Source organism: Puma concolor, chromosome E1, assembly GCF_028749965.1.
Source record: "Puma concolor isolate L17-30 chromosome E1, mPumCon1.1.hap2, whole genome shotgun sequence".
Lineage (NCBI taxonomy): Eukaryota > Metazoa > Chordata > Mammalia > Carnivora > Felidae > Puma > Puma concolor.
The window spans coordinates 58,203,751-58,229,764 of record NC_141680.1 but is presented as its reverse complement, the minus strand read 5'-3'; the positions used below and the strand labels follow the sequence as shown (position 1 = coordinate 58,229,764).

Sequence of the window (26,014 nt, the reverse complement as noted above, 5' to 3'; positions counted from 1 at the left end):
ATCCCACCCCTGCAGACCTGGCCTGGAGCCCTCGCACGCGCGCCTGCATCCGTGGCAGGAGGAGGAGGCGGAGGCGCTGGCGAGAGATGCATGCGCGCAGGCTGCGGTGCAGGGCGAGCAGGGCCTGGGAGCGTTGCCGGGCCCAGTGCCACTCCAGCTGCCGCCAGCCGGACTCCCGCAGCAGGACCTGGGGGCAAAGGGGAGGGCTCGGGCAGCCAGGGCCCACCCTGCTCTTCTCCTGAGGCCTCAGCCTCCTCCCTTCCAGCAGGACAACCCATTCTTGTGGGGAGCCCAGGACACCTGCCACCCAGGCCCACTCCAAATCCCGAGTTTGTCCCCGAACACTCCTCTCCCTTTCCAGCCACGCCTGCCTCTCTGCACACGTGCACCCACCTGGGTGGCTCCCAGGTGACAGAGGGGCGACTCAGCCCCCAGCACCTGGCTCAGGATGGCGCCACACCTCTCCCGGTCTGAGGATTCTCCCTGCCCCTCTGTCCCCAGGGCCCGGAACCTGCCCCTCAGATGGAGAGCTGAGGTCAGAACAAGCACAGCGAGGACCTCCCTCCACCCTTGTTCGACCATCCCCCCGCCCCTCAGAGTCTACTTAGTCCCTAAGTCATTCAACAGTGATTTGGAAACAACCTACTCTGTGCCAGGCACCCAGCAGGGTTTTGCTGTATGGAGGAGGGACAGATGGAGGCTTGGTGGTGGTGGTGGGGGGGGGGCTAATGAACAGGGAAGGAGAGAGGGATGGAGGGAGAGAAGGAGAAAGAACAGCTCGAGGAAGAGGATAGAAGCCAGGCCTAAGGTCCCTAAGAAAGTGGGTCCATCTCCGCCCCAAAGGAACCCCGGGTCTGCCAGCGTCCCTGTGGGTCCGGGCCCGGAGGTCCCCGGGCCCTTGGCCGCCCCCATCCTGGGGCCCTACCTGGCCAAGAAAGCCTGGAAGGGCACACGCACAGGAAAGTTGGCACTGCGGGTACACACTGCCTCCAGGATGCCTGCCTGGAGCAGCTGCTCTGCCACGTGTTCTACATCAAAGAGACCCGGAAGCTGTGGCCGTGGGAAAGAGCCAATGAAAGCTGGGGCTTAAAGCTGCAGGGGCCACTGAGAAAGGCGGGGCAGGTGGATGGGAAGGCTCCAGGGCCATGCATGGGGTGGAGGGGAGCTCACCTTTCCCGGGTTGGGGTTGAGGCACTGGATGAAATAGACATGGCTCCTGATGGGAGGAAAGGGGGTCATTTGGGCATAGACCAGCCCCCCTCCATTCAACTCCCTGGGGTCTCCTATGGGGGGCACTGTTCTCACCTGCCCAACTGGGCTAGGAGGTCCTCCAGAGAATGCTGGAAGCGAGACGCCAGCGTGGGTTTGCCTCGCCCATCCCCAGCCCGGGACTCTGCTTCCTGGAACAGGCTGCCCACCAGCTGCAAGGCAAGAGGAGGCTGAGCTGGCTTGCCCCCCAGGCCTCTCCATAGCCCTGCCCGTGCCCCGTCCCCGCGAAGCTGGGGTGGGCCTGCGCCCCTGTCCCTGCGGAGCTGGAGTGGGCCTGCGCCCTGTCTTTGCAGAACTGGGGGCAGGGAGCAGTCCGTAGCATCCAGACCCTGGAGAGCTCAGCCCATGGTCCAAAGTGCCAGGGGCTGCCCCTTGGGCAAGAGTGTCCAGGGCAGAGTGGGAGCCACAGTGTGGAGGGGTGGGGGCCCAGAGAAGGCTGGCAGGGACACCTGGAGCTGGCTCTGAGCAAGCATTTCCACCACGGCAGGGTCAAGATGATCCCGGTTTCTGTCCACAAACTTGTGAACCTGCAAGAGACAATGTGGGGAGCGGAGGGGAAGCCAAGGAGGGAGGCTGGGGTGGAGGCTGGGGTCTTGGTGACGTAACCCAGCCTCTCCCCACTGAGCTAAAGGGCCTCCTTTGTCTCTTCAACTAGAACCTCTGGGAAAACTGGAAATCCCCAGGCAAATGAATGGACCTGGGCTCTTATCTCACATCAGATATAGAAATTAACCCAAAATGAATGGATGGATCAAAGACTTAAATTTAAGAGGAGCCTGGGTGGCTCAGTCGGTTAAGCGCCAGACTCTTGATTTCAGCTCAGGTCATGATCTCACGGTTTGTGAGTTCGAGCCCCACGTATGGCTCTGTGCTGACAGCGTGGATCGTGCTTGGGATTCTCTCTCTCCTTTTCTCTCTGCCCCTTCCCCCGCTTGCTCTCTCTCAAAATAAATAAGTAAAATTAAAAAAAAAAAAAACAAGATCTAAATGTAAGACCTAGAACTCCTAGAACTCTAAAACTCTTAGAAGAAAACATAGGGAGAAGCTTCCTGACATTGGACTTGGCAATGATTTGCTGAATAGGACACCAAAAGCACAGGCAAGAAAAAAAAAATAGATGCACTGGATTTCATCAAAATTAAAAACTTTTGTGGGGCACCTGGCTGGCTCAGTCGGTGGAGCATATGACTCTTAATCTCGGGGTTGTGAGCTCGAGCCCCATGTTGGGTTTAGAGATGACTAAATAAGTTAATTAATTAATTTAAAAACTAAAACTTTCGTGCATCAAAAGACATTTTTGTTTTATTTATTTATTCTTATTTGAGAGACAGAGTGCATACATGCATGTGCAAGGCAGGGAGAAGAGGCAGAGGTGGAAAGAGAGAGACTCTTAAGCAGGCTCCACGATCAGTGCACCTCTGATGCAGGCCTTGATCTCAAGACCCTGGGATCATGATCTGAGTGGAAATCAAGAGTCAGACGCTCAATGGACTAAGCCAGCCAGGTGCCCCTCAAAAGATAACAGAACAAAAAGACAACCCACAGAATAGGGGAAAATATCATGTATCAGGTAAGGAATTAATATGCGGATTATATAAAGAACTCCTACACCCAACAACAACAACAACGGCTCAATTCGAAAACGGGCAAAGGACTTGAATAGATACTTCTCCAGATGAGACACACAACTGGCCAAGAAGCACATGAAAAGATTCTCATCATGAGCCATTGGGGAAGCATGAATCAAAACCACAGTGAGGCACCATTTCACACCCACTAGGAGGACTATCATTTTAAAAAATGGAAAATAAGGGGGCACCAGGTGACTCAGTTGGTTAAGCATCTGACTCTTGATTTCAGCTCAGGTCATGATCTCACAGTTTGTGAATTCGAGTCCTGCGTCCGGCTCTGCGATGACAGTGTGGAGCCTGCTTGCTTGGGATTCTCTCTCTCTCTCTCTCTCTCTCTCTCTCTCTCTCTCTCTGCCCCTCCCCAGCTCAAGCTCACGCTCTCTTTCAAAACAAATAAATAAACTTAAAAAAATAAAAAATTTAAAAATGGAACATAACAAGTGCTGGCAAGGACACAAACCGAAGCTCTTACGCGCTGCTCATGGGAATATGAAATGGTGCAGCCATTGAGGAAGACAGTTTGGCGGCTCCTTGAAAAAAAGTAAACCTAGAACTACTTTTGACCCAGGTCTTCCACTCCTAGATACATACTGCAAGAGAATTGGAAGCAGAGACTCAAATAGAGACTCGCACAGCCGTGCGCTATTCGCAGAAGCCAAAAAAGCCGAAACTCAAGTATCCATCAACTGATGAACAGATACGTGAAATGTGGTCCATCCATACAACGGATTATCATTCAGCCATGGAAAGGAAGGAGATCAGACACATGCTACAATATAGATGAACCTTGGGAAAATATCATACTTAGTGCAATAAGTTAGACACAAAAGCACTCTGTGTGTGTGTGTGTGTGTGTGTGTGCGTGCACGCGCATGCACACACACACTAAGATCTCACTTATCTGGAACAATTCTGTTCCATCGATGGCTCTGTTCCTTATCAACACCATACTCTTTCGATGACTATGTTTTAATATCTGGTAGAGCAAATTCCTCTCTAACCTTCTGCTTTTCATTATTTTATTGGCTATTCTCACGCAATGCTTTTCCAGGTAACACTTCAGAATAATTTTGTCAAAATTCGTTCCTCCTCCTCCCATAAGAACCCGACTGGGGTATTGTCTGGAATTGTATTGCTTTTCTAGATTAACTGAGAAAGGAGGAACGGTATTAGGGCTCCCCACCAGCAATGTGGTTTGACCCTCTTTTTTCAGATTTTCTTTTGTGAGTTTCAATATAGTTTGTGGTTTTTCTCTATTCAATCTCCCTGTGTTTCTTTTTTTTTTTTCCCCAGACATGATTGGCTTTTTGGGGGGTGGCGGGGAGAGGTATAATTGACATAAGTCCCTTGGGTTTGTGTAACTCTTGGATAGTTTGTGTTTTCTTCTACAACCAAAGCATGCCACTCCCTCCAGGAAGCCTTCCCTGACTTGCCCTACTTCAAACAAGTCACATGGTCCTACCTTTTATATACCAGGCCCCTACCCAGCCTCTGTGAAACTCAGAAGGGGGAAAGGAGGGTGCCTTTGGTGGGCACCTAGCAGCTGCCTGACCATTTCCACATTATTGCATTCAATCCTCACAACAATGTTATAGGACAGATTACCACTCCCATTTTACAGGTGAGAGAATGAAGGCTCAGAAGGAGAAGCAGAGGGACGCCTGGGCGGCTCAGTCTGTTAAGTGTCTCACTTCAGCTCAGGTCATGAAATCACGGTTCATGGGTTCGGGCCCTGCGTTGGACTTGGTGCTGACTGCTCAGAGCCTGGAGCCTCCTTCGGATTCTGTGTCTCCCTCCCTCTCTGCCCCTCCCCTGCTTGTGCTCTGTCTCTCAAAAATAAACAAACATTACAAAAAAAAAAAAAAAAGGAGGAGCAGACAGCCTGAGGTTATCAGAGCCAGGTCCCACACGCCTGCTCTGCCCTTCCTGGTCTTAAGGCTCCCAAGGCCTCCACTGTCTCTACCCCATCGTGCTCAGCCTGAGGTAAGTAAGTCACGCTCAGAACTGTGTAGCATTGGGGCGCCTGGGTGACTCAGTCAGTTGACTGTTGGACTTCTGGTTTGGGCTCAGGTAACGATCTCGCGGTTCCTGAGTTCCGTGAGTTCAAGCCCTGCATCGGGCTTGGGAGTCTCTTTCCCTTTCTCTCTGCCCCTCCCTGTCTAAATAAATAAACGAATAAATAAACTTCAAAAAATATTTTTTTAAAAAAGAAAACACTGCATAGCACCGAGGGCACAGGTAGAAACCTAACAGTCAAGCCCTCGAAGGGGCCTCCCCTCACCTATTACCTGTCTGGTGACTCAGTTCTGGGGAGCAGACACCACTGATTCACACGGGAGTCTGTCTCTGATTTACCCTGATACCTGGTAGGTGACGGTCCCAGCGTAATGCCTCACGGTGAAGATAGGAAGGGGCAGCTGGGGCTTGGCATAGCAGGGGTGACTGCCATGGTGATAGTGGCACTTCTGGAGGAAGGTGTGGTCTGTGGCCTGATAAGAGGGATGAGCTTTCCTCAGGCCTTTGCACGTGACGTCGCCCTGCCTGGACTGTGCATCCCTTCCGGGCCCATCAGTATTTGTGGAATGGCTGTACCACAGCCCTGAGGCTTGCCCTCTACTAGCTGGAGGCCTGAGGGACCCCTACAGGCCCCACATAGGCCCTGTGCAGTCGCCACCACCCTGCCCCTTCTGCAGCAAGGACTTGAAGAACCCCAGAGAGGTCAGGTATCTTGCTCAAGGTCACCCAGAGACAGGATTTGAACCTAGTTTGCCCACTGCCTTCCCAAGCTCTGCTGAGAGGCTATAGGCAGGGTTTCTGGACCCCATCACCTTTTTGCTCCTCTGGGAGACCCTGATGGCCTTGGCCTGGCCACTAGGGCCCCCACCTTGTCCTTACCACTGGGGGCTCACCTGGGACAGCCATGTCTGGGCATCCAGGATACTCAGGAGGCTGTGGGGCTGGTCTACGAGGAGGTCCAGGCAGGTCTCCCTCACAGGCTGGGGAACGGGCACCCAGGGCAGCAATTCTCGCTGACAGGCCTCCTGGGAACAGCCAGCACTGGGCCAGTCACAGGGCATGCCCACATTCATGGGGGAGCTCATTGGAGCCAGAGTAGGGGTGGCTCTCCCATTGTACAGATGAGTAAAATGAGGCCCAGGAAGGCTGAGATGGCCCACAGCAGGGGGTGCTTTGGGGCAGGGCTCTCAGTTCAGCGCCCTCGGTTTCCCAAGGATGGCCTCTGCTCTGGGAATGCCTGGGTGCCCCCTCCCACCGCCAGGCCCAGCTCCTCTTACCTCCTCCTGGGCCAGCAGCGTCTGCCTGGTGAAGAGCTGCAGGCGCTCGCTGGCAAGGTTATTGCACAGCTGTTCCAGGCCATTCACCCGCAGGGCCTAGGGGCATGTGGGCAGTGAGGTGGGCACCCGCACGAGGTGGGGGCATGGGGCAGGTGCCGTGAGGGGCGGTGCTGCACATGGGCCTGGTGTCCTTCATTCTCCTCCCAGAACTCGAGGAGGAGTGGTGCCCGGGGGCTGATGCTGCAGCCTCCAGGGTCAAGTCCAAAGGCCTAGGCACAGAGTGTGCCCACGCCTCAGTCCACACCCTTCCCTCTGCCTCAGCACAACTGTGAGCCTCCAGGCCTCTGGTCACAGCCATCCTGTGGCCTGGAAGGTGCCTTTTCCTATGGCCCAGTAGCTCGCTGGCTCTCAGAATCCCACATCCTCATAAACAGGGCCTCAGGCTGCTGCCTCCAGGAAACCTTCCAGCATTCCTCCCATAAGGATTACAGGCTCCTTCCTCTGTGCCCCCCAGCACTTCACTCACAAGCGCGGAAGAGCCCCCGCTCCACGCAGCTTTGTACGGAAAGCCCTGCCACGCTCTAACACACACACAAGAACCCACACTTGCCACAAACATCCCCTGCTCAGAGAGGGCATGGTCCCCCAGGGCACGCTGGAGACGAGAGAGCAGGTGCCTGACCAGGGAAAGAGGCCACCTCCTCTTGCCCAAGCCCCCTCCTCCCTGATTATGAAAACTCAGGGCCATTCAGGGCACCGTCCCTTTTCCTGCTCCTCTTGGTGCACAGGAGGTGAGACCCATTCTAGGGCCTGTGCCTTCCCGGCTGCCTTAGAGGCTCCTGTGAGACTCAGCAAGGCTGAGCAGGACAGAACTCTCCAGAAGCGATATCAGGGCTGGACCGAGCAGGGCAGAAAGGCCACACCCATGGATTGTGTCCTGTCTCGTGGCTAGGCAGGCAAGAGCTCACGAGTGCCACCCTCAGGGAGAGCTGACCCCAGAAATGATCAGGATGAGGTGGGCACCCGGTCCTGGGCCCCACCCCAAGGGGTGACCTCAAAGCCATAGACGTCCACGACGGTGACGGTGTCCATGCTCTCTCCCTCCCCGGGTGGTGCCAGCTGCGCGTTGGTCCTCCCCAGAAGCCAAGTGAAAAGCCGTGAATACAGGGCCTTGGCCAGGGCGTCCCTGTGGGCGTGGTGAGTGAGCCAGTGCAGTAGCGAGCTGGGCCCGGCTATGGCTCTCTCCCGCCCCTGGGGCCACCTGGCATCAATGGCGCTTTCCACCGGCAGAGATCTGCAGACCCAGCCATAGGCTGTCTCCTGGAGAGCAGGGGAGGTAGGTAGATGCAGAACATCAGGTCTGACTGAGGCTGACACGGGCCCATGCCAAGCCTGCGGGTGGTGGGGGTTGGCCCTGCCTCCTGAGGAGCCCCGGGGCTCACCGTGACCTTCCTGGTGACAGCCCCCTCCAGGCGCTCTGGTGGCACCAGCAGCAGCCGGGCTGCCGTGTGGATCTCGGCCCAGCTGGACACAGCAGCCACCTCCTGGGACTCCCGCTGGACAGAGAAGGGAGGGAACAGGAACAGCTCTGCGGGGGAATGGCCACATCCCACAGGTAGCTCCGGGCAGGTAGGAGCCGACTCTGGAGCCTGGGGGCCCTGAGTGCGAGTCCTAATTTTACTTCCTCACTAGCTGGCTGGCTCTGGCAAGACTTTTCCTCTGAGTCTCCACTGTCTTATTGTTAAAGGGGAAACAACGACCCTAAGTTCCAGCGTTGTCGTGAGAACCGAATTAGAAAACAGATAGAGGGGCGCCTGGGTGGCTCAGTCAGTTAAGCGTCTGACTTCAGCTCAGGTCACGATCTCACGGTCCATGGGTTCGAGCCCCATGCGGGGCTCTGTGCTGACAGCTGGGAGCCTGGAGCCTGCTTTGGATTCTGTGTCTCCGTCGCTCTCTGCCCCTCCCCCGCTCATACTGTGTCTGTCCCTCTCTCTCTTTCTCTCTCTCAAAAATAAACACTCCCCTGGGGCGCCTGGGTGGCGCAGTCGGTTAAGCGTCCGACTTCAGCCAGGTCACGATCTTGCGGTCTGTGAGTTCGAGCCCCGCGTCAGGCTCTGGGCTGATGGCTCAGAGCCTGGAGCCTGTTTCCGATTCTGTGTCTCCCTCTCTCTCTGCCCCTCCCCCGTTCATGCTCTGTCTCTCTCTGTCCCAAAAATAAATAAACGTTGAAAAAAAAATTAAAAAAAAAAAAATAAAATAAAAAGAAAAGAAAAAATAAACACTCCCCTAAAACCAAGAGCACACTGTATATTAATCAATAAATTATATTAAAATAAGCATTTCAAAACAATTAGAAAAAGAAAACAAATATATAAAGTGATTTAGACGGAGCCAGGTACATAGGAGCTACTCAGTGCAGTTCTCCCTTTCCAGGGTGGCAGCTTGGTGGCACTGGCATAGACGACCCAGGTCTCTGTTCTCGCATCTACACAACGAACCCGCCTGCTTCCCAGGGCAGCCGTGAGGCCTGGAGGGAGGCCCACAGGTATTAGGTATCATGGCTGCCCTGACCGTGCAAACAAGCCGCGTCCAGACTGGCCTCTGGCCACAGCGGGAGCCCACCTCTGAAGAGGAGAAGCAGACGTTGCCCAGCTGCAGGATGGCGGCCAGCATGGCCCAGGCTGCGGTCAGCTCCTCAGGGCGCGTGACCAGCACCTGCAGGGCCTTCAGAAGTCCTTCGAAGTCCTGGGCATCATCCTTGCCCTGGAGCCTGCAGGCCTGGCCCTGCAGAGCACAGCAGGGGTGAGGGAGCAGGGGTGAGGGGGCAGGGCCTGACAGCCCATAGCTTCCCCCCACTCCGGCCACTCCTTAGACCCCTGCTCCCAGACCTTTCCCCAGGCAAGCCCCGCCCCCACCTGGTTCAGGTAGTAGTAGGTCTCTGGCCCCTGTAGGGAGAGCTGCTCCCGTGCCACAGGGTCCAGCCCCGCCAGCAACTCGTAGAAAACATGGAAGCTCCGCTCAGCCTGGGCCTTGGGGAGAAGGACTGGCTTAGGGGGAGCAGGGCTCTGGTCCTGTGCCTCAGGGCAGCAAGGACAAGTCCTGGGAAAGGCAGGGATGCGGGGGGGGGGGGGGGGCAAGGGGGTTAGCAACCACACTCCCTGCACGGCCCCTCTCCCTCTCCCACTCTGGGAAGCTGGAGAGAGGCGAGCAGCAGCACGGGTCTTACCTGAAACACCACCCTCGAGGCCTCCAGCAGATAATGTGACACAGAAGCTCCCACGATGACCCCACTGTGGGCACGGGACAGTGGGCGGGGGGTGCCCAGGGTGCATGTGACCCAGGGGCCCTGCTCAGAATGGGACCCACTATGGGCTGGACCCAAGGGCAGCAGCCTCTGGTTCCCAGTAAAGGGAACTGATCGTGGGTGCCCCCCTGTGCCCACCAGGACCCCCTTAACTCACCGCTGCAGGCAGAGACGCAAGACCTGGCCGAAGCGACTGGCGTTTGCATTGAGGACTGTTTTGGCGTGGCCAAAGCTGCGAAGCATCAGCAGCACACCGTCCAGCTGCATGGGGGAGGGGCACTCAAGTATCCCCAGGAGTGGTAGCCGCGTCCATGATCAGGCATCCCAGCTGAGGATACTTTGTGCCTAGGGGCTGTGCTCGTCCTTGGAGAGGGTCAGTCCCACCCCACCTCACCCTGACCTCCAGGAGGCAATGCCTGGGGCTGCCCCCAAGGAGAATCCAGAGGCCTGAAGACCGCCCACCTGGCCCAAAGGAGAAGGATGGTTCCTCTTGGACCCTGGGAAATGCCCAGCTGCCTCTCACCTGACATCTTCTGTCCCTTGTTTGCTCCTGCTCCAGGCTGCTTAGGAATTGCACAATCTTTTTGGCAGCTTCTGTCTTCCCTGAGCCACTGTGCCCACTGTGGGAGGGAGGGGCTGACAGGGTTTTCAGGAAGGGGCACATAGGACACCCCATGGAGTCCAGGAACTGGGGCATGCCCACCTGAAAGTGATTCCTACCCCCGGAAATGTGGAAAGGTAGACCCAGGGCATGGAGACCAAGGAGAAGGATGATGCCAAGAGGCCCCAGTCAAGGGGCATGTGCAGTGACTTCAGCCAGGAGCACAGCCCTTACAAAGTCCAGCGGTGCCACCCAGCAGGGCACCAGGCCAACAGCTTCAAATGCAGACCCCACGTCCCTGCCTCCCAGCCCTCAGAGTGGCCCGTAGGTTCAGCAGGGCCCCACCGCTCACCCGAGGAGAATGCATGTGCCCTGCCCAGTGCTCTGAGACAAGCGATAGGCTGACACCACAATGGCGAAGATGTGTCTGAGGGAAGGGGGTGGGAGCAAATGAGGTTGCCAGAGATGGGCATTTGGGCCCTCCTACATGTAGGCAGGACATGCCCTCGGTCCCCCCAGGATCTCAATCAGTGGCACATGCTGGGGCTTAGCCGCCCAGGGGGTGAGCAGAGGGTTGATGGGGGCAAAGGCACGTACGGGGTGGTGTTAAGGGCCTTCTTGGGGTGGTAGCTGGCCAGGACCTCAGCTGAGAAGAGAGGCAGGGGCCAGCGGGGGTTCAGGGAGAGCAGAAAGGGTCCCCCAAATGTCTGGGAAAAAAAACAGATGCTGTCGTCACAGCATGGAGGAAGCAGGGGCTACAAATGGAGTGGGGCTGCTGTGCTCCCCAGCCCAGCCCCCCCCAGGCTCCCCCCCCCCCCCCCCCCCGCTCTGCAGGTCCCCAGAGAGGGTTCAGCACCCAGCCCAGGGAGGAGAAGGAAGGAGAAGTTCTAGAAGTGCCAGAGAGCCCTCTGATCCCAGGGGACAGGCAATCCCAGCCCACCCACCCTCCCCAGGTGCCCCCGTACGTAGATTCGGCCCAGGTGAAACCTCTTCTTGAGGCACAGCAGCACAGAGCTGTTACACACTGGTCTATGGGGACATCAGGAGGGAGAGGCAGGGAATGGGGGTGGGGTGGGCAGAAGGAGGTCTTAGGTTAGCGCTGTCACCGGATGGAGAGATACTTTGGGCAAGTCGTGCATCCTCCCTGAGCCCCGGACCATAACACAGGGGTGTGGCTGCTCAGTGAGTTACCCGCTCCATGGGGGCTACAAGCAGGACCAGGCCGCTGACCCAGAGGGCAGCTTTGTGCCAGTTAGAGAAGAAACTCCCAGGCGGGGACACCTGATTTTCACCCTTCACCCGCCTCTTCCCGCGGGAAGACCTTTTGTAAGTTACAATACCGTCTAAGGATACAATTTACAAAAATGGAGGTAGGGGTGACATATGAGGAACTCTGACCCAGACAGGACAGGTTTGGAATTGCGCCTGCTCACCGCAGCCGAGCCAGGTCGTCCGTGTCTTCCAGGCCTTCCGCAAGGCTCCTGCCCTCCGCTCCCAGGGAGGGCGGTACCTCCAGGCCCGGCCCGAGGCTCAGCTCCAGGTCCCTCTCCAGCGCCTCCTCAGCCTCATCGTCTGGCACCCACCGCCCCCTCGGAGGCCCGCAGGGGCCCGGGCTTCTCTCCCACCGCAGGTGGGTCTCCAAGGTGAGTCGAGGCAGCAGCGCGTCGTCGGTGTCAAGTCCGGGGTCCTCGCGGGGTTCTGAGCTCTGAGTCCAGTGGACCGGAGCCTCGGCCTCCAAGGTTTCCGGCCGCGCTTCACTGCTGGAGCCGCTCTCGTCCAGTGGGGACTCGTCGCGGGGAGCAGGGCCGAGGAGAGAGCCCCGGCGGGGCCCGGCCACACTTTCTCCACTCGCCCTGCGCCCCTCCCTGTCCCCCGAAGCCCCTTCACAAGGCCAAACGCGTCCCCCCCGGGCTGGGGCGTCCGCGGACGCCTCCTCTGAGCTCCGACTGCTCGACTCCCTCCCGGTCCTGTGCATCCTGGGGAACACGACCGCGAACTTGGGATCCGGAGTCCGGTCCTCATCCTCAGAAGGGCCCTCGGGAGCTGGGCTCTTCGAAGGCTGTGGGGAGCTCGAGCCGCCGCCAGGGGGAGGCCTGGGCCGCGCCCCCAGTCTCGCTACGCCCGCCAGGCGCAGCGCTAGACGGCGCCTCGGTCCCGGCCTGCGGCCCCGCCCCCCGGCCGCCCGCGACCCCGCCCCCCGGCCCTCGCCCTCCGGCCGCCGCAGCCGCAGCCAAAGCCACCGCAGCAGACCCAGGGCGCGCGCCACGCGCCGCAGCCGCTCTTTAAGGCCGGCGCGGCGGGGAGCCGAAGCGGCGGCCTGGGGAGCGGGGCCTGCCGGGGATTTCGCGCGGAGCCTGCGGAGCGCCACGAGGGCGGCCAGCGGCGCTGGGTCCCGGGGCCCGTCTCCCCCTCCAGCCCCAGATTCGCTCTCACCTGCCGCCACTTGCACCTCCCCCACCGCCTTTCCGACCTGGAGGCGCCGAGTCCCGGAGGCCTCGGCTCTTCCCGGCTCGGCGCCCTGCGACTCAGCCTCCGGCCGCGCCTCGCTGTTTCTTGTGTCCCGGGCCAGCCTGGCGTCCCGAGAAGCCCTCGAGCTCCGGGAGACGCACTCTGGGCTGCCCTCGAGGGGGCTGGGGGCCTTGGGTTTTTTGCCCGGCCTAGTCTCTTCGGCTTCGGTGGCCTGGCTCGCCGTTCCTGGGGCTGTCCGTGGGCCCCCTCCAGGTCCGGCCCCCTCCAGACTCGATTCCGTGACTGTCCCGGAATCCTCCTTCTCTCCCTGGGGTCCCACCCCCGACGACCCTTCCCGGCTCCGGGGTTCAGCGCTGCCCCCGCCGTCGCTGCTGGGGCGTTCGCCGGGTTCCAGCTCTGGCTCTGACTCGGTTTGGGTGTCTCCCAGGACCGTGTCCTTTTGCTCCGGCTTGGGTCGCAGCTCTGGGGCCCCAGTGCTCTGGCTGTCGCTCTCCTGGGCCTCGCGGGCTTCGCTGTCCGGGCAAGAGCTGCCCCCGTCTCCACCCGACGTGTCCCCATGCAGGCTCCGAGTCTCCCGGCAACCATGCCGAGCCGAGGGTCCCCGCCCTTTTCCTCTCCTCCTGCGGCGGCAGAGCTCACTCGTTGTCCCTTCTCGGGAGAGACTCTCTTCCTCCAGGCGCCCGCCACGGTCCTCCCGGGGCTCGCGGCTCTCCTTAGATCCGCGACCCGGACGCCGCGCACTGCCTAGTCTCCCCTGGGCCTCTGCTGGCGGCCCAGCCCCTGACCGTCTGCAGCCGCCGTTCCGCTCTGCGGTGGGCTTCCGGCGGCCGGCGTGGGTCCTGTGGCTTCCCGCAGTGACCGGTTCCAAGACCGGTCTGGTCCTTCGGGCCTTACCGCGACCCTGTCCGCCTTCCTGGCTGGGCGCGCAGTGGGCGCTGCCCGACCGGGACTCCTGCTCCCCTGAGACCGGCCTCCTGGGGCCCTCCTGGCGCTGGGACGCTTTGCCTTTGCTCCCACCCATGGCGGGCCCAGTGAAGAGGGGCTTCTCGGGGTCTCTGTCCTCGCCCTGAAGACCTTAGCCCGCAGTGCCCTCAGCTCTTGGCAGCGCCCACACCCGTTCTGCTCTGGCTCTACAGGCAGTCTACCCCCTGGGGGCTCCAGCCTTACTCAAGAGCATTAATTATGCAGTTGGCCGCGGGGTCCTGACCCCTTAGACCAACAAAGGAGTGGAGGCCGCCCAGGAAAGAGGAGACGCTTCAGCATCAAAGGCCGAGGACGGGGCAACTGTGCCACCTGGGAGGCACTGCCAGCCAGGCCAGCCTGGCACTGTGCCAAGCTGCAGGGACCCACGTGCTCTGCTCCCCTTTCACTGTTTGCCCCCCTTTCAATGAGCCTGTCTGGACCATCATCCTGGGGACTCTAAGGGATACCCACTGTCCTTCCTTCGTCCCCTTGGCCTCAGTAGTATCAGCAAAGAGCTAACACTTCCGGGCTTGTTATATGCCAGCCACTGTTTTAAACACTTTACTATGGAGTCATTTAATTCTTGGAAGCATGCTAAGAGGTGGGTGCCCTAAGGATTCCCGTTTTATGGCTGATGCGACTGAAGCACACAGCCAAGTGTCAGTGGTGGTCAGAGGTGGGACGCCAACCCGGGCAGTCCGGCTCCCAAGGCCCGCTGGAGAACAGGTGTGAGGGGCTACCATCAGCAGTAAACTTGACTTTCGTTGGCCCGTTACAACGTATCTGATGTATCTCCAATCTCTTGCCTTCCTGGTGCCCTCCTCTCTGCCCTATTGATCCAGGCCGGGGCCTGTAGCTCACTCAGTTGCGTGGGTGTGGCCAGCTGTCTTCCCAGAGCCTCCCAGGGAGAGGGGACTCTCCCTCCAAGCCCAGCTTTCACCACTGGCTCCCACTTTCCCCATTCTTTCCTTCACCTGCTTTGCTCCTCCAGTCTGTGTGAGTCCTCCTCTGACCATGCTCCACTCTCCCTCCCTCCCTCGGGAACCATCTCCTCCTCTCCTGGCCCCTACCACCAGCCACTGTAACTTGGTAACTTTCACCTCCTTTGGTTGGGTGTTAAGGTGCCGAGCGATTTTACAGACTCTCATTTAATCCTTACCACCCTCTGAGGCAGGCCCTATGATTATGCCCTGTTTTATAGGTAAGTAAACTAGAGCACAAGAGTGAGGTCATCTGCCCAAGGTCACACAGTCGGTCACAGGTGAAGCCAGTGTTTGAGGACTGGGTCTGCCTGACTTCCAAGTCTAAGTGAACACTTAAGTCTCCCACCTGTCGATGTTGAAGACCCTCAGATCCAAGTCTGCAGACCATGTGTCCAGCTGCCTGTGGTACATCAGCAGGGCCCTTGGTGTCAGCAGTGACCTCTGCCACTCACCTTCTCCATCTGGCAGTGGCCCTGGTCAACCCAACCCCTCAGTATCTCCATTTAGCCACTATGGCCACCTTCCCCTGGACAGAAGCGGCAGGACCCTCCAACCTCCCTCCATGCTGGCTGAGCTTCCATTAATCCACTTTCTAGACAGTGCCAAACTCCTCCACTTGTGCACACCTATCAATAAAAATTGTTGATCTCACACTCCCAATAGAATATTTTCCTAGAACCAAAACAGGCGAACCACCAACATGAGTTAATACTTTGTAGCCCAAAGTACTTAAGGCAATGCTCATCCTGAATGAGGGCAGAGGTAAATCCATTTTCAGAGTCTTGATACTTGTGTGTGTGTGTGTGTGTGTGTGTGTGTAGCTGTCCAGCTCTCCAGAAAGACTGAGGACCGAGTGCCAGTCCAGGATATACACAAGGCTTAATTTCTTTTATGATAAAAATAAAGATCCTGTGCATTCTAACATGTTCTCCCTGACCCTGACAGAGGGTCACCCCCATCACGAAACCCTGAACCTCGTGGACTCCCATGAACCTCACAACAGATCGTGAGGGGATACTCTTATCATCCCGTTCCCCCAGAAAAAACTGGGATGCAGAACAGGAAGGCAATATGCGTGTCACACGAGTGGAACTTGCTGGGATTTAAACTACAGTGGTCTTCGGAAGAATGAACTTCATAATGGAACTTCTGTGCTCAAAGCCCTTCAGATGCTTCCAGAGTCTCAGGATCAAGTCCAGACCGTCTTGCAGGGTACGCAGCACTCCCCACTGTCTGTAGCTTTGTCTTTTTATCTACCGAGCATCCCTTCTCCACTGCTTCTGCGACCATGGTCTGTGTTCCTCTTCCCTTTGGGGCAACTATTCCCCCTTCCTTGTGGCTTTTGGGACTTCTGTCTCAGTAAGTGCCACCCTCACCCCCACTTCTAAGGAGAACAGGAGAGCTGGAGTGGCCCAAGTTACACAACCCAGATTCTTGAGCTGCACATGCTTGGCGGGAGGGTGATGGGTAGGGTTCTCCCATGGCGTATCCATCTAGGGACCTGGGCCTGGACTCCTCCTCTGCCCTGTGCGCTAATCCATGTCCTTCCAACAGGCCACGTGGGCTCCTGTGGCACATAGCAGTGCCCTTACCCTCGCCAGGCTCTAGGAGGTCCCAGTCTGGCCCCGGCCACTTGGTGGTCTCATTTTTGGCACACTTCCTGCCAGCTACCCTCAACTCTTAACACAATCCCACAGCAGGCCGACCAGTTCAAGTGCTGCCTGCCCCTCTATCCTCTGTGTAGAACGGAGCACCCAGCCCATTCCTGGTCACGTCCCTGCCCCAGCTTAACGTCACCTTCCCAGGCACATCTCTCACAGGCCCCCGGCTTGCCTGCATCCTAAGATTTCCTGCCCTTGTTAGTATTGTGAGCCTCAGAGGGCAGGGACCACATTATCTTGGCCACCTCTGACCCCAAGCGCCTGGCATATAATAGGTACTCAACAAAGACAGGTGAATGAAGTAGAATCAAGTAGACTCAACCCCCTGGCTTATAAAGACTGTAACAGTGGTCTGATCCAGCCCCTCATCTGGGGGTAAGAGCTTTCACTTCTGGGAACTGCCTCTGACCTCAGCAGCACCCCACAGTCCTTCCCTGAAGTCTGGAAGAAGCCACCAGGTCTGAGGTACTGTGAGTGTCTCCCCCTTCTGACAGCAAGCAAAGGCCGGTCAAAGGGGACTCCCTCTGCCCCCGACCCTGGGATGCAGCCATGTACCCTCAGGGTGGTTAACTCTGGCCGTTCGTTTCCAAAGACAGAAGACATAGTGTTCAGATACGAACAGACACAGTTTGCTCTGACTCAACAGCTTAAAAAACTAACTCTCCGGAGTACCAGCCTGGTCCAGCAACTGGACCCCAGGGGCAAAGGCAAGGGACCGGCTACCAATCATTTCTGTCTACGTAGAAAATTTCTGCACAATTAAAAAAGTCAGTCATTGGACCAGTCCAGTGAAGAGGTAATAAGGTGTTTATTAAAAACTTTTTCACCCAGAGGCAGTTAAAATTTATAATTTAAAACCCAGCCCACTACAAAAAGGGGAGGGGAAAAAAAACTGTGCAACATTGACAAAAGAACCAAGACAGACAAGGCCCAGGTGGGGCAGCCCCACGGCCCTGGGGTCCCTCCTCTCCGAGGCCAAGAGCAGCAGCAGCAGGGTGCACACCGGGGTTGGCTCCAGTCCCTGGCACAGCCCAGTTCATGGGCCTCCCGGGGCCGGGGGGCAGCGCCCCAGGAAGCGCCCTCAGTAGTGTGTGTTCATTGCGTAGCCTGGACCTGCGACCTGCTCACTCTGCTGTGGAAGGACACAGAGCAGTGGCAATTCGGGGGCCTCCTGGGCAGGCCGGGGGGCCTCAGTCCCCCGCCCAGGGGCGTGTGTGGGCTCATTCTCCTATTCCTCCCCAACTAGGAGGCATACCCTCCCGGCCGCCCCCCAGCCCTGCAGCGGTGCCCAGAGCCCCTACCTCCCCCATTGCTGAGGCTGTAACCCGTGGCCACTCGCTGAGATCGCCAGTCGCCATAGCTCCTGCACGGGCAAAGACAGGGCAGTTACCATCAGTGGGGACCTCGGGGAGACCAGACGAGGACCCTTATTCCCAGAGAACTCCTGGCACCTCAGGGCCCACCCCTGCAGGCCTGAGCAGGAACTCACCCTCGGTCTCCCTCCAGTGTGCTCTGAATCTCCTTCAGGACCCCTGCAGGGTTGGGGAAGAGGCCTGCTGAGGCCGGCAGAGGCCGGGCCAGACACAAATGTTTCTCCCCCTTTTACTGGTGGAGTGTCGGACAGGTCTGCCTCCCGCAGAGTAACGGCCCTCGGTTCCACCCTGGCTTTCCAAGCCTCCCTCGGGACATCCCTCATGACGGCCCACCGAGTCCTGCCCAACTCACTCTCATCATTGAGCAGAGCGTGCTCCATCACCGGGCCAGGCCTCCTCTCTGAAAGGCAGGGGCCAGGTCAGGTGAACCCTGAGACCTCCTCTGCCCCAGCTCCCTCCTTACTAGAGTGGCAGTGCCGGAACCCAGAACCCAGGACTGGAAGCAATGCCGTCTCTACTCTTAGCCCCAATACCACCTGCTGGCCTGGGGTTCCCTTTCTTCCCCTTCGGTCTGGGTCTGGGCCTAAGTATCACAATGTATCTGTCCCCCATCCCCACCCCTGGGCACAGGGAACCCTGTCTTACCCTCTTCATCACTCTGGCTCCCTGAGTTCCTGTGGGGAGAGAGATGGTGAGGACTGGGAGTCTCTGGGCTCCCCATTCTGGCTCAGAAAGCCCTGATCCCATGAAGAATGAGGTCAACTAACCTGGCCCACCTTGAGCCAGGGTGATAAACCAAGCTCTGCCCTGGATGGCAGCTTCCATTAGAGGGAGGGGCATATGAAGGGGGGGCAGCGAGCCAGAGCCAGGAGGGTGGGCTTAGCTCAGAGGAGAGGGGCCAGGGCAAAGGCCACCTGTCCTTTTACCGACCTGGCTTGGCCTGAGACCTTCTCTGGGCCTGATCCGTTGCGGGGGCAGCTGTGGCTCTTGGTTTCTGCTGAATCCACCAGACACCGGGGCTCAACCAGCCACTTGGTGGAGAGAGAGAAGCGCTCAAACTCTGAGGGTGAGATCAGGTAGAATCCTGGGGGGAGGGGGAAGGAGAAGCCTGGAGGTGAGGCCAGCCCACGGCTCCCAGGCCCTGCAGCGGCTGACGGGACTTTCCTCCCAGGAGGAACGAGGGGCCGGGGGCCTCCCTCAAAAGTTCTCTGAAGTCAGTCAGTCCAGCCTGGCCTCGGCTGCAACACCCCAAGCTGCCCTTCCCAGCAGCCCCTGGCAGCGCAGCGGGAGTCCCCACCCCGCCCCGCCCCCGGGGGCCCGGCTGCTCGCACCCGCCTGCCCGCCCCCGCTGTGCCCACCTTGGCCGTATTTGGTGAAGACGCAAGAGGCAATGCCGCTGACATCCTCCCGGCGGATGCAGCTGTACCGAACCTGGGGCTTGAGCAGGGGCAGCGAGACCACCTGGACATCACCCAGGTTGGTGAGGACAGTCAGGTGGTGCTCCCCGTAGTCCTCGGCTCGACAGCTGCCAAAGTGGGCCACGCTGACCCGCCGCACCCGCGAGCCCTCCAGAGCGGTCAGCTTCAGCTTCAGCTTGGCGCTCACCTTGGGCAGCGTGAACACCTGGGGGCACAGGGCACGGCTCACACCCATGGCTTCCATGCCTGGTGCCGTCACAGGGCCCTACTCCCCAGCAACGACTGCCCAGTCTCTGTGCCCGCTCAGTGCTCGGACATGCGGCCACTATGCTTTGACCGGGAAGGGACACCAGGGCTACTTATTTCCATGTCTCTGTTTTCCGTCCCCCCTATTGACACAGGTCCCGCTTCAGTACCCCCGTGCTGACCCCGGGACCCAGGATCTCTACCCCTCTCCTTTTCAGTGCCTCGGTAGTCTGTCACACACCAGCTGCAAATACAACTTTAAGTGAATCCCGGCCACTGTCATTTGTGCCCAGGATCTGCACTCCCCAGATGTCCCAGGGATCCCCAGGGAGCCCTGCCTCCATCCAAGCAACACCTTGAACTGTTCTTCTGACACCACAAGCAGCTGGTGGCTTCCCTGCATGTCTGGGCTCTTTGACAGGTCATGGGCCACCTCCAGGGGCTCAGGAAGGGGGACGCTATGTCCATCCAGCACCAGGATGCCCACCACGGGCGCTCGGTGCATCAGCTGGATCTCCTTGGCTGCAGGGAGAGAGGCAAGTGGTGGTTGATGGTGGGGTGGAGGGTGAGACTACAGACCCCACCCCACCCCACCCCATCCGAGGCAGATAAGGACCCTCTGCTCTCCCCCTGCCCAGCACTCACCCTGCTCGGCCCGCACGGGCTCATCCATTCTCCGCTCGGTGGGGGGCACACGCAGGGCAAAGGCATAGACCGTACCACCGTTGGTGCCAGCCCACAGCGAGGGGCAGTGGCGGGAGCCTGCCAGGAAGCAAAGGTTTGTATCTAACCCACAGTTCTGGGGGTCAGGTGGAGCCAGGTGACCTGGGCTGATGTCCCGGCATTGCCACTCACAACCTGTGTGACCCCAAGGTCAAGTTAGCAAACCTTGTAAGTCTGTTTCCTCCTCTGTAAAACGGAATGGCCGTGGGCCCTATTTCCTGGGGGTATAGACGGGAAGAGCTGGGAAGGCTCTCTGACCACTAAGGGACCCAGGCACAGGTGGTCTTGAACCCGGGACAGCTCGGCCCTGAAGATACAGCAGCAGATACCCCCACCCCACTCTTGCCCCGGTGGGCGGGCAGCAGGGAGCTTCTGCAGGGCACACTGGGTACTAGCGGGCACACTGGGTACTAGCAGGCACTCTTGGAGGAAGATATTCCTCCACTTTACAGGAGAGAAGCTGACCCCAGGTTAAGTGACACATCCAAGGTCACACTTCTAGAGTGGTGGAGCCTGAGTACGAAGCCAGGGCAACCTGCCTTGGAGACCCAGGCACGGGAGAGAAAGAGGCAGGCAGAGGATCGGGTCTCCCCATGCTCCCAGCCAGGCCGGGCAGCAGCCTCCAACATGCCCTCAGGCCGAAGGGTGCTCTCCTGGGCCCCCCACACCTCAGGCTGGCCACTCACTGTCCCTCAGATAGGTGTCAGCAAAGTAGAGGGTCCGGACGAATCCCGTGAAGGAGTCCTCTGCTGAGCGAGCCTCGATCTTACGCTGCACAGGGGCCAGCTCCATGTTCTGCGTACCCATCCGCTCAGCCCTGGCGCCTCCCTCCGGCACCTGCAGTGGGTTTGGTCAGGCTGAGGGGGGCTCTGGCCTCCCCTTCCTGGGGGGATCCGATTGCCCAACACCAGTCCTTCCAGGGGAAGATGGCCACTGCCCACCCGGTGATACTAACTGAAGACTTAACCCTCTACACTTGGGGAAGCTGAGGCCCAGAGATGCAACGTGTGTGTGTCCGAGGCCACAGAGCTAGTGGGCAGCGGGGCAGGACGTGAACCTGCTCGGTGCTTGCAGCCAAAGCTACGGGGGAGGGAGGGCTAGTTTGGACCTGCTGCCAGCCGCCCCGGGCTCGTGGCCAGTCTCGGCCTCACCTCCCCAGGGGGACCAGCTGGCCGCCGCTTCCGGCTTGACACCCGGCTACGCCGTATCCGGCGGAAGGACTGGCGCAGGGACTTCTTTAGGGACTTCACACGGGACAGGGGGCCCTCCAAAGCCAGCTGGTCACTGGGGTGCAGCGTGCACCTGGGGGGAACATCAGGACATCAGTGCTGCCAGGGCCCCAGGGTGCTTGCCCAGCACCAGCCCTAGACTCAGGCCCTGGCCACCCCAGGAGGGCTGCTCACTTGACAAAGACCTGCCGCCGCTGCTGGTGGTCAAAGAGGCCAAAACCGTGGCTTGTGCCAAAGGCCACGAGCCGCCACTCAGAGTGCAAGGCCAAGGAGGTGACCACGGCCGGGGGCTGGCACTGCACCAACACGAAGGGCTGGAAGCCGGGCTCAAAACGTACGGGCCCCGGGCGGGCACACAGGCGCTCGTGGCCCTTCCAGCGGTAGCCCTCCTGGTCCTGCAGCAGGTCGGCCTCCACCTGCTCCACGGCATGCTCCGCCTCCTCGTCATTCAGTTCCAGCACCAGCACCTGGGGTGGGGGCGGGGGGCAGGTGGGCTGAGCCACCCCCCCACCCCCCGCCCAGCACCAAGGAATAGCGGGACCACAGGGACCCTGAGAGTGGGAGAGTGAAGGACCTGGGACCCACACCAAAGCCTAGGGCCCAAGGAGAGCTGGAAGGCCCTTCCCGATCCCTGGCCCTTAATCCTGGTTTCTGGAGGAGAAACAATCATCCCAAAGGCCTATCTCTAATGGGACCAGGCAACCTCTATCCACTGGGAAAAACACAAGAGCCACAAGAGTCGGTGATGGTCCTGGCGACATCTTCAGTGGGTGCCCAGGAGGCTGGTGTCTGTCCTTGCTGCCCCCCAATCCTTGGACACCGCCCAAAGTCCCCTGATCACTCCTCCTAACTGCACCCCCTGCCCCAGCCCAGCCTGCTACCTGCCCTGCCGTGCCCGCCACAGCCAGGTAGCCACTGTATTTGCAGAGGAAAATCTTCTGGATTCCCAGCCTCGGATCATCACTGTAGGGGTCGAAGGAGCCCACCTGACAAGGGAGAGGAGGTCCGCGAGTGGCCATAAGCACGAGACCCAGCCTGTCCTTGCCCTGCCTGGTTTCCAGGCTCCCGGCCTCACCTTGCGGAGTGGGGGCCACTCATCCTCGCCCTGGGCATTGAGGTTCTCGCTGGGCTCTGTGTCGGTGAGGAACACCCGTACCGTGCTGAGTTTGTAGAGTAGCCGTAAGCAGACACCGGAGGCGTCCCAGAAGCGCACTGTGCCATCCTCGTGCCTGCGGGCACAGCCACCTGCCAGTTGTGAGGGATGCCAGGCCAGGGGTGCCCAGGAGGCCCGGGACTGGCACGCACCCGCTCTGGGGTTCTGTTCCCACCCCGCGTATTCTACTTGGCAGGAGGAGAGTGCCATGAAAGTCACCTACCCTGTGAGCAGCAGGTCCCTCTGGGGAGGGGCTGGGGCCAGACTGGTACCACCATCGATGGGCCACTCCTAAAGAATGAGACCAAGAAGTCCATGGGAGAGCTTGGCCCGAGGTGGGGCCAGGGCTGGTGCCAGACTTACCATGGTGGAAAAGTGTGTGTGCTGCTGTCTGCCAGCGGTGACGATCCGCTCCCACAGCTTCAGGGGGATGTTGGAGACGTGGTGGGAGCAGGTGATGGCGGAGCAGTGAAGGGAGGCCAGGTAGGGAGGCTGGACTGGTGGCCAACCAGCCGCCTTCAGGTCAATCACCACTAGCTCCTCCTCGGCCAGCACCACCAGGGCGTAGGGGTCATCAAAGGCTGGGGGACAGGCCAAGGGTCAGGGGCTGCAGGAACCGTAGGAAGCAGTTTGCCCCAGCCCAGCCCTGCAGGATCTTAAGCTCTAGGGCTGGAGTCAGAGAATCTGCATTTAAAATTTTTTTTTTTTACATTTATTTATTTTTGAGGGACAGTAAGAGTAAGAGCAGGGGAGGGGCAGAGACAGAAGGAGACACAGAATCTGAAGCAGGCTCCAGGTTCTGAGCTGTCAGCACAGAGCCCGACACGGGGCTCGAACCCACGAACCGTGGGATCATGACCTGAGCAGAAGTCGGATGCTTAACTGACTGAGCCACCCAAGCACCCCTGGAGAATCTGCATTTTATTTTATTAATTCATTTTTATTACAAAAAAAATTTTTTTTAAGTTTATTTATTTATTTTGAGAGAGATAGAGATAGTGCAAGTAGGGGAGGGGCAGAGACAGAGAATCCCAAGCAGGTTCCGCATTGTCAGCTTGGAGCCTGATGTCGGGCTCGAACTGACGAAACCGCGAGATCATGACCTGAGCCGAAACCAAGAGTCCAAGAGTCGGATGCTTAACTGACTGAGCCACCCAGGTGCCCCAGAATCGGCATTTTAAAAACAAGCTCCACTCGAGCCTCACTTCGGGGTGAGCTCAAGGCCTGCTTCCAGTGAGCAGGAGCCTCACTTCAGGCGAGCCCCACTTCTCTCTCTCTCCTTCTGCCCCTCCTGGGATTCTCTTTCTCTGCCCCTTGCTCACCTGGGCCCCCTCTTTCTCTCCCTCTCCCTCTCTAAACAAACAAACAAACAAACACACAATAAAAATAAGCTCCAGTGGCAGCGGGTGGCTCAGTCGTTGAGTGTCCAACTTTGGCTCAGGTCATGATCTCATGGTTCCTCTGCTGTCAGCACAGAGCCTTCTTTGGATCCTCTGTACCTTGCCCCCCACCCCTTTCCCACTCATGCTTTCTCTCCCCAAAATCAACAATAAATAAAAAAAGCTCCAAATCCAGAAACATATAGAGAAAATCACACACCACAACCAAGTAGGATTTATCCCAGGTGTGCAAGATTGTGTCAACACATGAAAATGAGTTAACGGAACCCATCACATCAATAGGCTAAAGTAAAACACGTGATCATATTGATCCATGCAGGAAAAATATCTGACAAATCTAACACCCATTTATGATAAAAAAAATCTAAGTAGGAAGAGAGGGGAACTTCCTCAACTTGGTAAAGATCATCCACAAAAAAGCTACAGCTCATGTGACTATAATAGTGCGAAACATGAAGCTTTCCTGCTAAGATCAGGAATTTGGCAGATGCCCCCTCTCTCTGCTTGTTTACAAGTCCTAGCTACTGCAGGGAGACAAGAGAAGAAAAAAAAAGGGACACAGGTCAGAAAGGAAGAAGTAACGCTGTCTTTGTTCACAGAGAACGTGATCATCTCTGTAGAAAATCCTGAAGAATCGACCCCCCCCCCGGCATCCTGCATCGGGCATGAGGAGGGAAGAGGCTGAGAAAGGAGGGACAGCAAGTGGTCTTGTGGTGTGGAGGATGCACAGGAATACAGCCCAGGGTGTCCGGAGCAGGCCCGAGCCCCTCACCTGGAGGCCTTGGCCTCGTGAGTCTGGACTCACCTGGAGGAGAGGCCCGCCCTCCTGGGAATCTCCTGCCAGGCCTCCGCTCCAGGTTTCGACATCGCCCTTTCTGGTCTTGCCTGTCACCAATTTACGAGGCTGACTCAGGGCTTTGCTGTCTTGGCCCAGCTCCAGGAGGCCCCACATGGCACCACTTGCCCCACCCCACAATGGGAGGGCTTCGTGTGTCTAAGCCAGGACCTCTTTGCCTCAGCTAGGTAGCTGTTAAGCCCCACAGCCTAGATCTGCCTGCCTTGGGCTCAGTCCCATCAGAGCCGAGCAAGGGTGAAGAGGGTTCAGAGCAGGTGGGAGGTGTGGCCAGCAAGGATGAAGCCACAAGCAGGGGAAGGGAAAGGCACTGAGAGGGGTGCAGGGGGGCTGAGGGGCGCGGGTAGTGGTGCGTTTGGAAATGGACAGGCCGCATCCCCTCACCCACTTCCCAAGCCCACCTACCTGAAGCAGGGTCTGCCTCAGCAAGGACAGTAAAGTCAATGACACGGGAGGTGAAGTCGAAGGCTGTCTGTTGGCCGTCGTGGACCACCGAGATGCAGTGGCGGTCCCCATAGCTGGCCCGCGGCATGCCCCCCTGGAAGATGGTGAAAGGCAACCTGGCGGGCACAGAAGAGCCGTGGGGTGGGCTGGGGCTCCCAACAGTACCTCAGCCACAGGCTGAGCTGACAGCTTAGACTTTCCAGGGATCAGAGTGGCAGGACCAGGGAGGGAGCCCAGTCTCAAAGTAAGTGCTCATTCAAGGTCCCCAGAAGGGGTGGGGTGGACCGCCCTCTCTTCCTGACTGCAATAACCCAGGAGAACTTGGGGGTGAGGTGGGGGCACCCAGGCTGGGGTTCCTGAGCTTCTGTAGCCACTCCTGCTTTACCCCGGGTTCCACCCCCAGCCCACCCTGTTTATGCGTCAGGTTTCCCTGTAGGTCTCTGAAGAAACAGGTCTCCTGCTGAAACAGAGTCTGAAAACGGCTGATCTGAATCATCTTTCCGGGAGGGTGGAGGGAAAGGTCAGAAATGTTTGCTCAGGAATTAGCCATGAGAGGTATGAATGAATAGCCCTCTCTCCCTTTGCTGGCATCTGAGACACCGATGTGGGACCCCCAAGGCACTCCCTAGGCACCGCCTCCCACAAGCAGAGGCCAGAGTAGCCCCTGGGAAGGCTGCTGAAAGGGAGGACAGAGCACTGATACCTACCCCTGCTTGGTGATCAGCCAGAAGATTTTGGTAATAGCTTTGCAAGGAAAAGGACCTACAAGACAAGGAACCAGCTTGAATGGGCCCTCCACCCCTATGTCCATAGGGCCCAGACCCTTCATGCCCATATCCATGCAGCAGATTGCATAGGAGTCTTGCTCTGAGCAGTCCCTCGAGAAAGCCATGACGGGCATCTGAAAATCTGCTGCACAACTTTGGACAGAGCCTTCACTTCTCTGGGCCCCAGTTTTGCTTCTAGGAGTTGGGCACCTACACCCGAATGTGGGGAAGACA

The 26,014-nt window shown here is 58.4% G+C and overlaps 2 protein-coding genes across 7 annotated transcripts in view; both read right to left on the bottom strand.

Annotated features, from left to right (window-relative positions):
- The window catches only part of MYO15B (myosin XVB), a 32,588-nt gene extending 18,960 nt beyond the window's left edge, over positions 1 to 13,628 (bottom strand). The window contains exons 1-21 of one of the 2 annotated variants that reach the window (XM_086688058.1): positions 11,532 to 13,627; positions 11,064 to 11,127; positions 10,696 to 10,805; positions 10,451 to 10,525; positions 10,021 to 10,117; positions 9,655 to 9,758; positions 9,420 to 9,483; positions 9,109 to 9,222; positions 8,816 to 8,977; positions 7,636 to 7,749; positions 7,455 to 7,513; positions 7,247 to 7,379; positions 6,194 to 6,289; positions 5,810 to 5,941; positions 5,264 to 5,389; positions 1,719 to 1,796; positions 1,306 to 1,421; positions 1,171 to 1,216; positions 926 to 1,050; positions 394 to 511; positions 18 to 187 (exon numbers count right to left, since the gene is read on the bottom strand). In XM_086688058.1, the coding sequence (XP_086544184.1) occupies positions 18 to 187; positions 394 to 511; positions 926 to 1,050; positions 1,171 to 1,216; positions 1,306 to 1,421; positions 1,719 to 1,796; positions 5,264 to 5,389; positions 5,810 to 5,941; positions 6,194 to 6,289; positions 7,247 to 7,379; positions 7,455 to 7,513; positions 7,636 to 7,749; positions 8,816 to 8,977; positions 9,109 to 9,222; positions 9,420 to 9,483; positions 9,655 to 9,758; positions 10,021 to 10,117; positions 10,451 to 10,525; positions 10,696 to 10,805; positions 11,064 to 11,127; positions 11,532 to 13,588 (4,160 nt within the window). In that variant the 5' untranslated portion in view covers positions 13,589 to 13,627. Of the gene's footprint in view, positions 1 to 17; positions 188 to 393; positions 512 to 925; positions 1,051 to 1,170; positions 1,217 to 1,305; positions 1,422 to 1,718; positions 1,797 to 5,263; positions 5,390 to 5,809; positions 5,942 to 6,193; positions 6,290 to 7,246; positions 7,514 to 7,635; positions 7,750 to 8,815; positions 8,978 to 9,108; positions 9,223 to 9,419; positions 9,484 to 9,654; positions 9,759 to 10,020; positions 10,118 to 10,450; positions 10,526 to 10,695; positions 10,806 to 11,063; positions 11,128 to 11,531 lie in introns of both variants that reach the window. The other variant, XM_086688057.1, reaches the window with a different exon arrangement.
- Positions 13,629 to 16,963: 3,335 nt separating this feature from the next.
- The window catches only part of LLGL2 (LLGL scribble cell polarity complex component 2), a 35,158-nt gene continuing 26,107 nt past the window's right edge, over positions 16,964 to 26,014 (bottom strand). For 3 of the 5 annotated variants that reach the window (XM_086688049.1, XM_086688050.1, XM_086688054.1), the window contains exons 9-26: positions 25,721 to 25,775; positions 24,975 to 25,129; positions 22,680 to 22,897; positions 22,540 to 22,607; positions 22,239 to 22,392; positions 22,045 to 22,149; positions 21,338 to 21,630; positions 21,086 to 21,236; positions 20,621 to 20,771; positions 19,857 to 19,973; positions 19,567 to 19,733; positions 18,906 to 19,170; positions 18,478 to 18,631; positions 18,193 to 18,221; positions 17,900 to 17,947; positions 17,664 to 17,706; positions 17,476 to 17,537; positions 16,964 to 17,306 (exon numbers count right to left, since the gene is read on the bottom strand). In XM_086688049.1, coding sequence (XP_086544175.1) covers positions 17,299 to 17,306; positions 17,476 to 17,537; positions 17,664 to 17,706; positions 17,900 to 17,947; positions 18,193 to 18,221; positions 18,478 to 18,631; positions 18,906 to 19,170; positions 19,567 to 19,733; positions 19,857 to 19,973; positions 20,621 to 20,771; positions 21,086 to 21,236; positions 21,338 to 21,630; positions 22,045 to 22,149; positions 22,239 to 22,392; positions 22,540 to 22,607; positions 22,680 to 22,897; positions 24,975 to 25,129; positions 25,721 to 25,775 — 2,243 coding nt within the window. In that variant the 3' untranslated portion in view covers positions 16,964 to 17,298. The remainder of the gene's footprint in view (positions 17,307 to 17,475; positions 17,538 to 17,663; positions 17,707 to 17,899; positions 17,948 to 18,192; positions 18,222 to 18,477; positions 18,632 to 18,905; positions 19,171 to 19,566; positions 19,734 to 19,856; positions 19,974 to 20,620; positions 20,772 to 21,085; positions 21,237 to 21,337; positions 21,631 to 22,044; positions 22,150 to 22,238; positions 22,393 to 22,539; positions 22,608 to 22,679; positions 22,898 to 24,974; positions 25,130 to 25,720; positions 25,776 to 26,014) is intronic. The other 2 variants (XM_086688052.1, XM_086688053.1) reach the window with 2 other exon arrangements.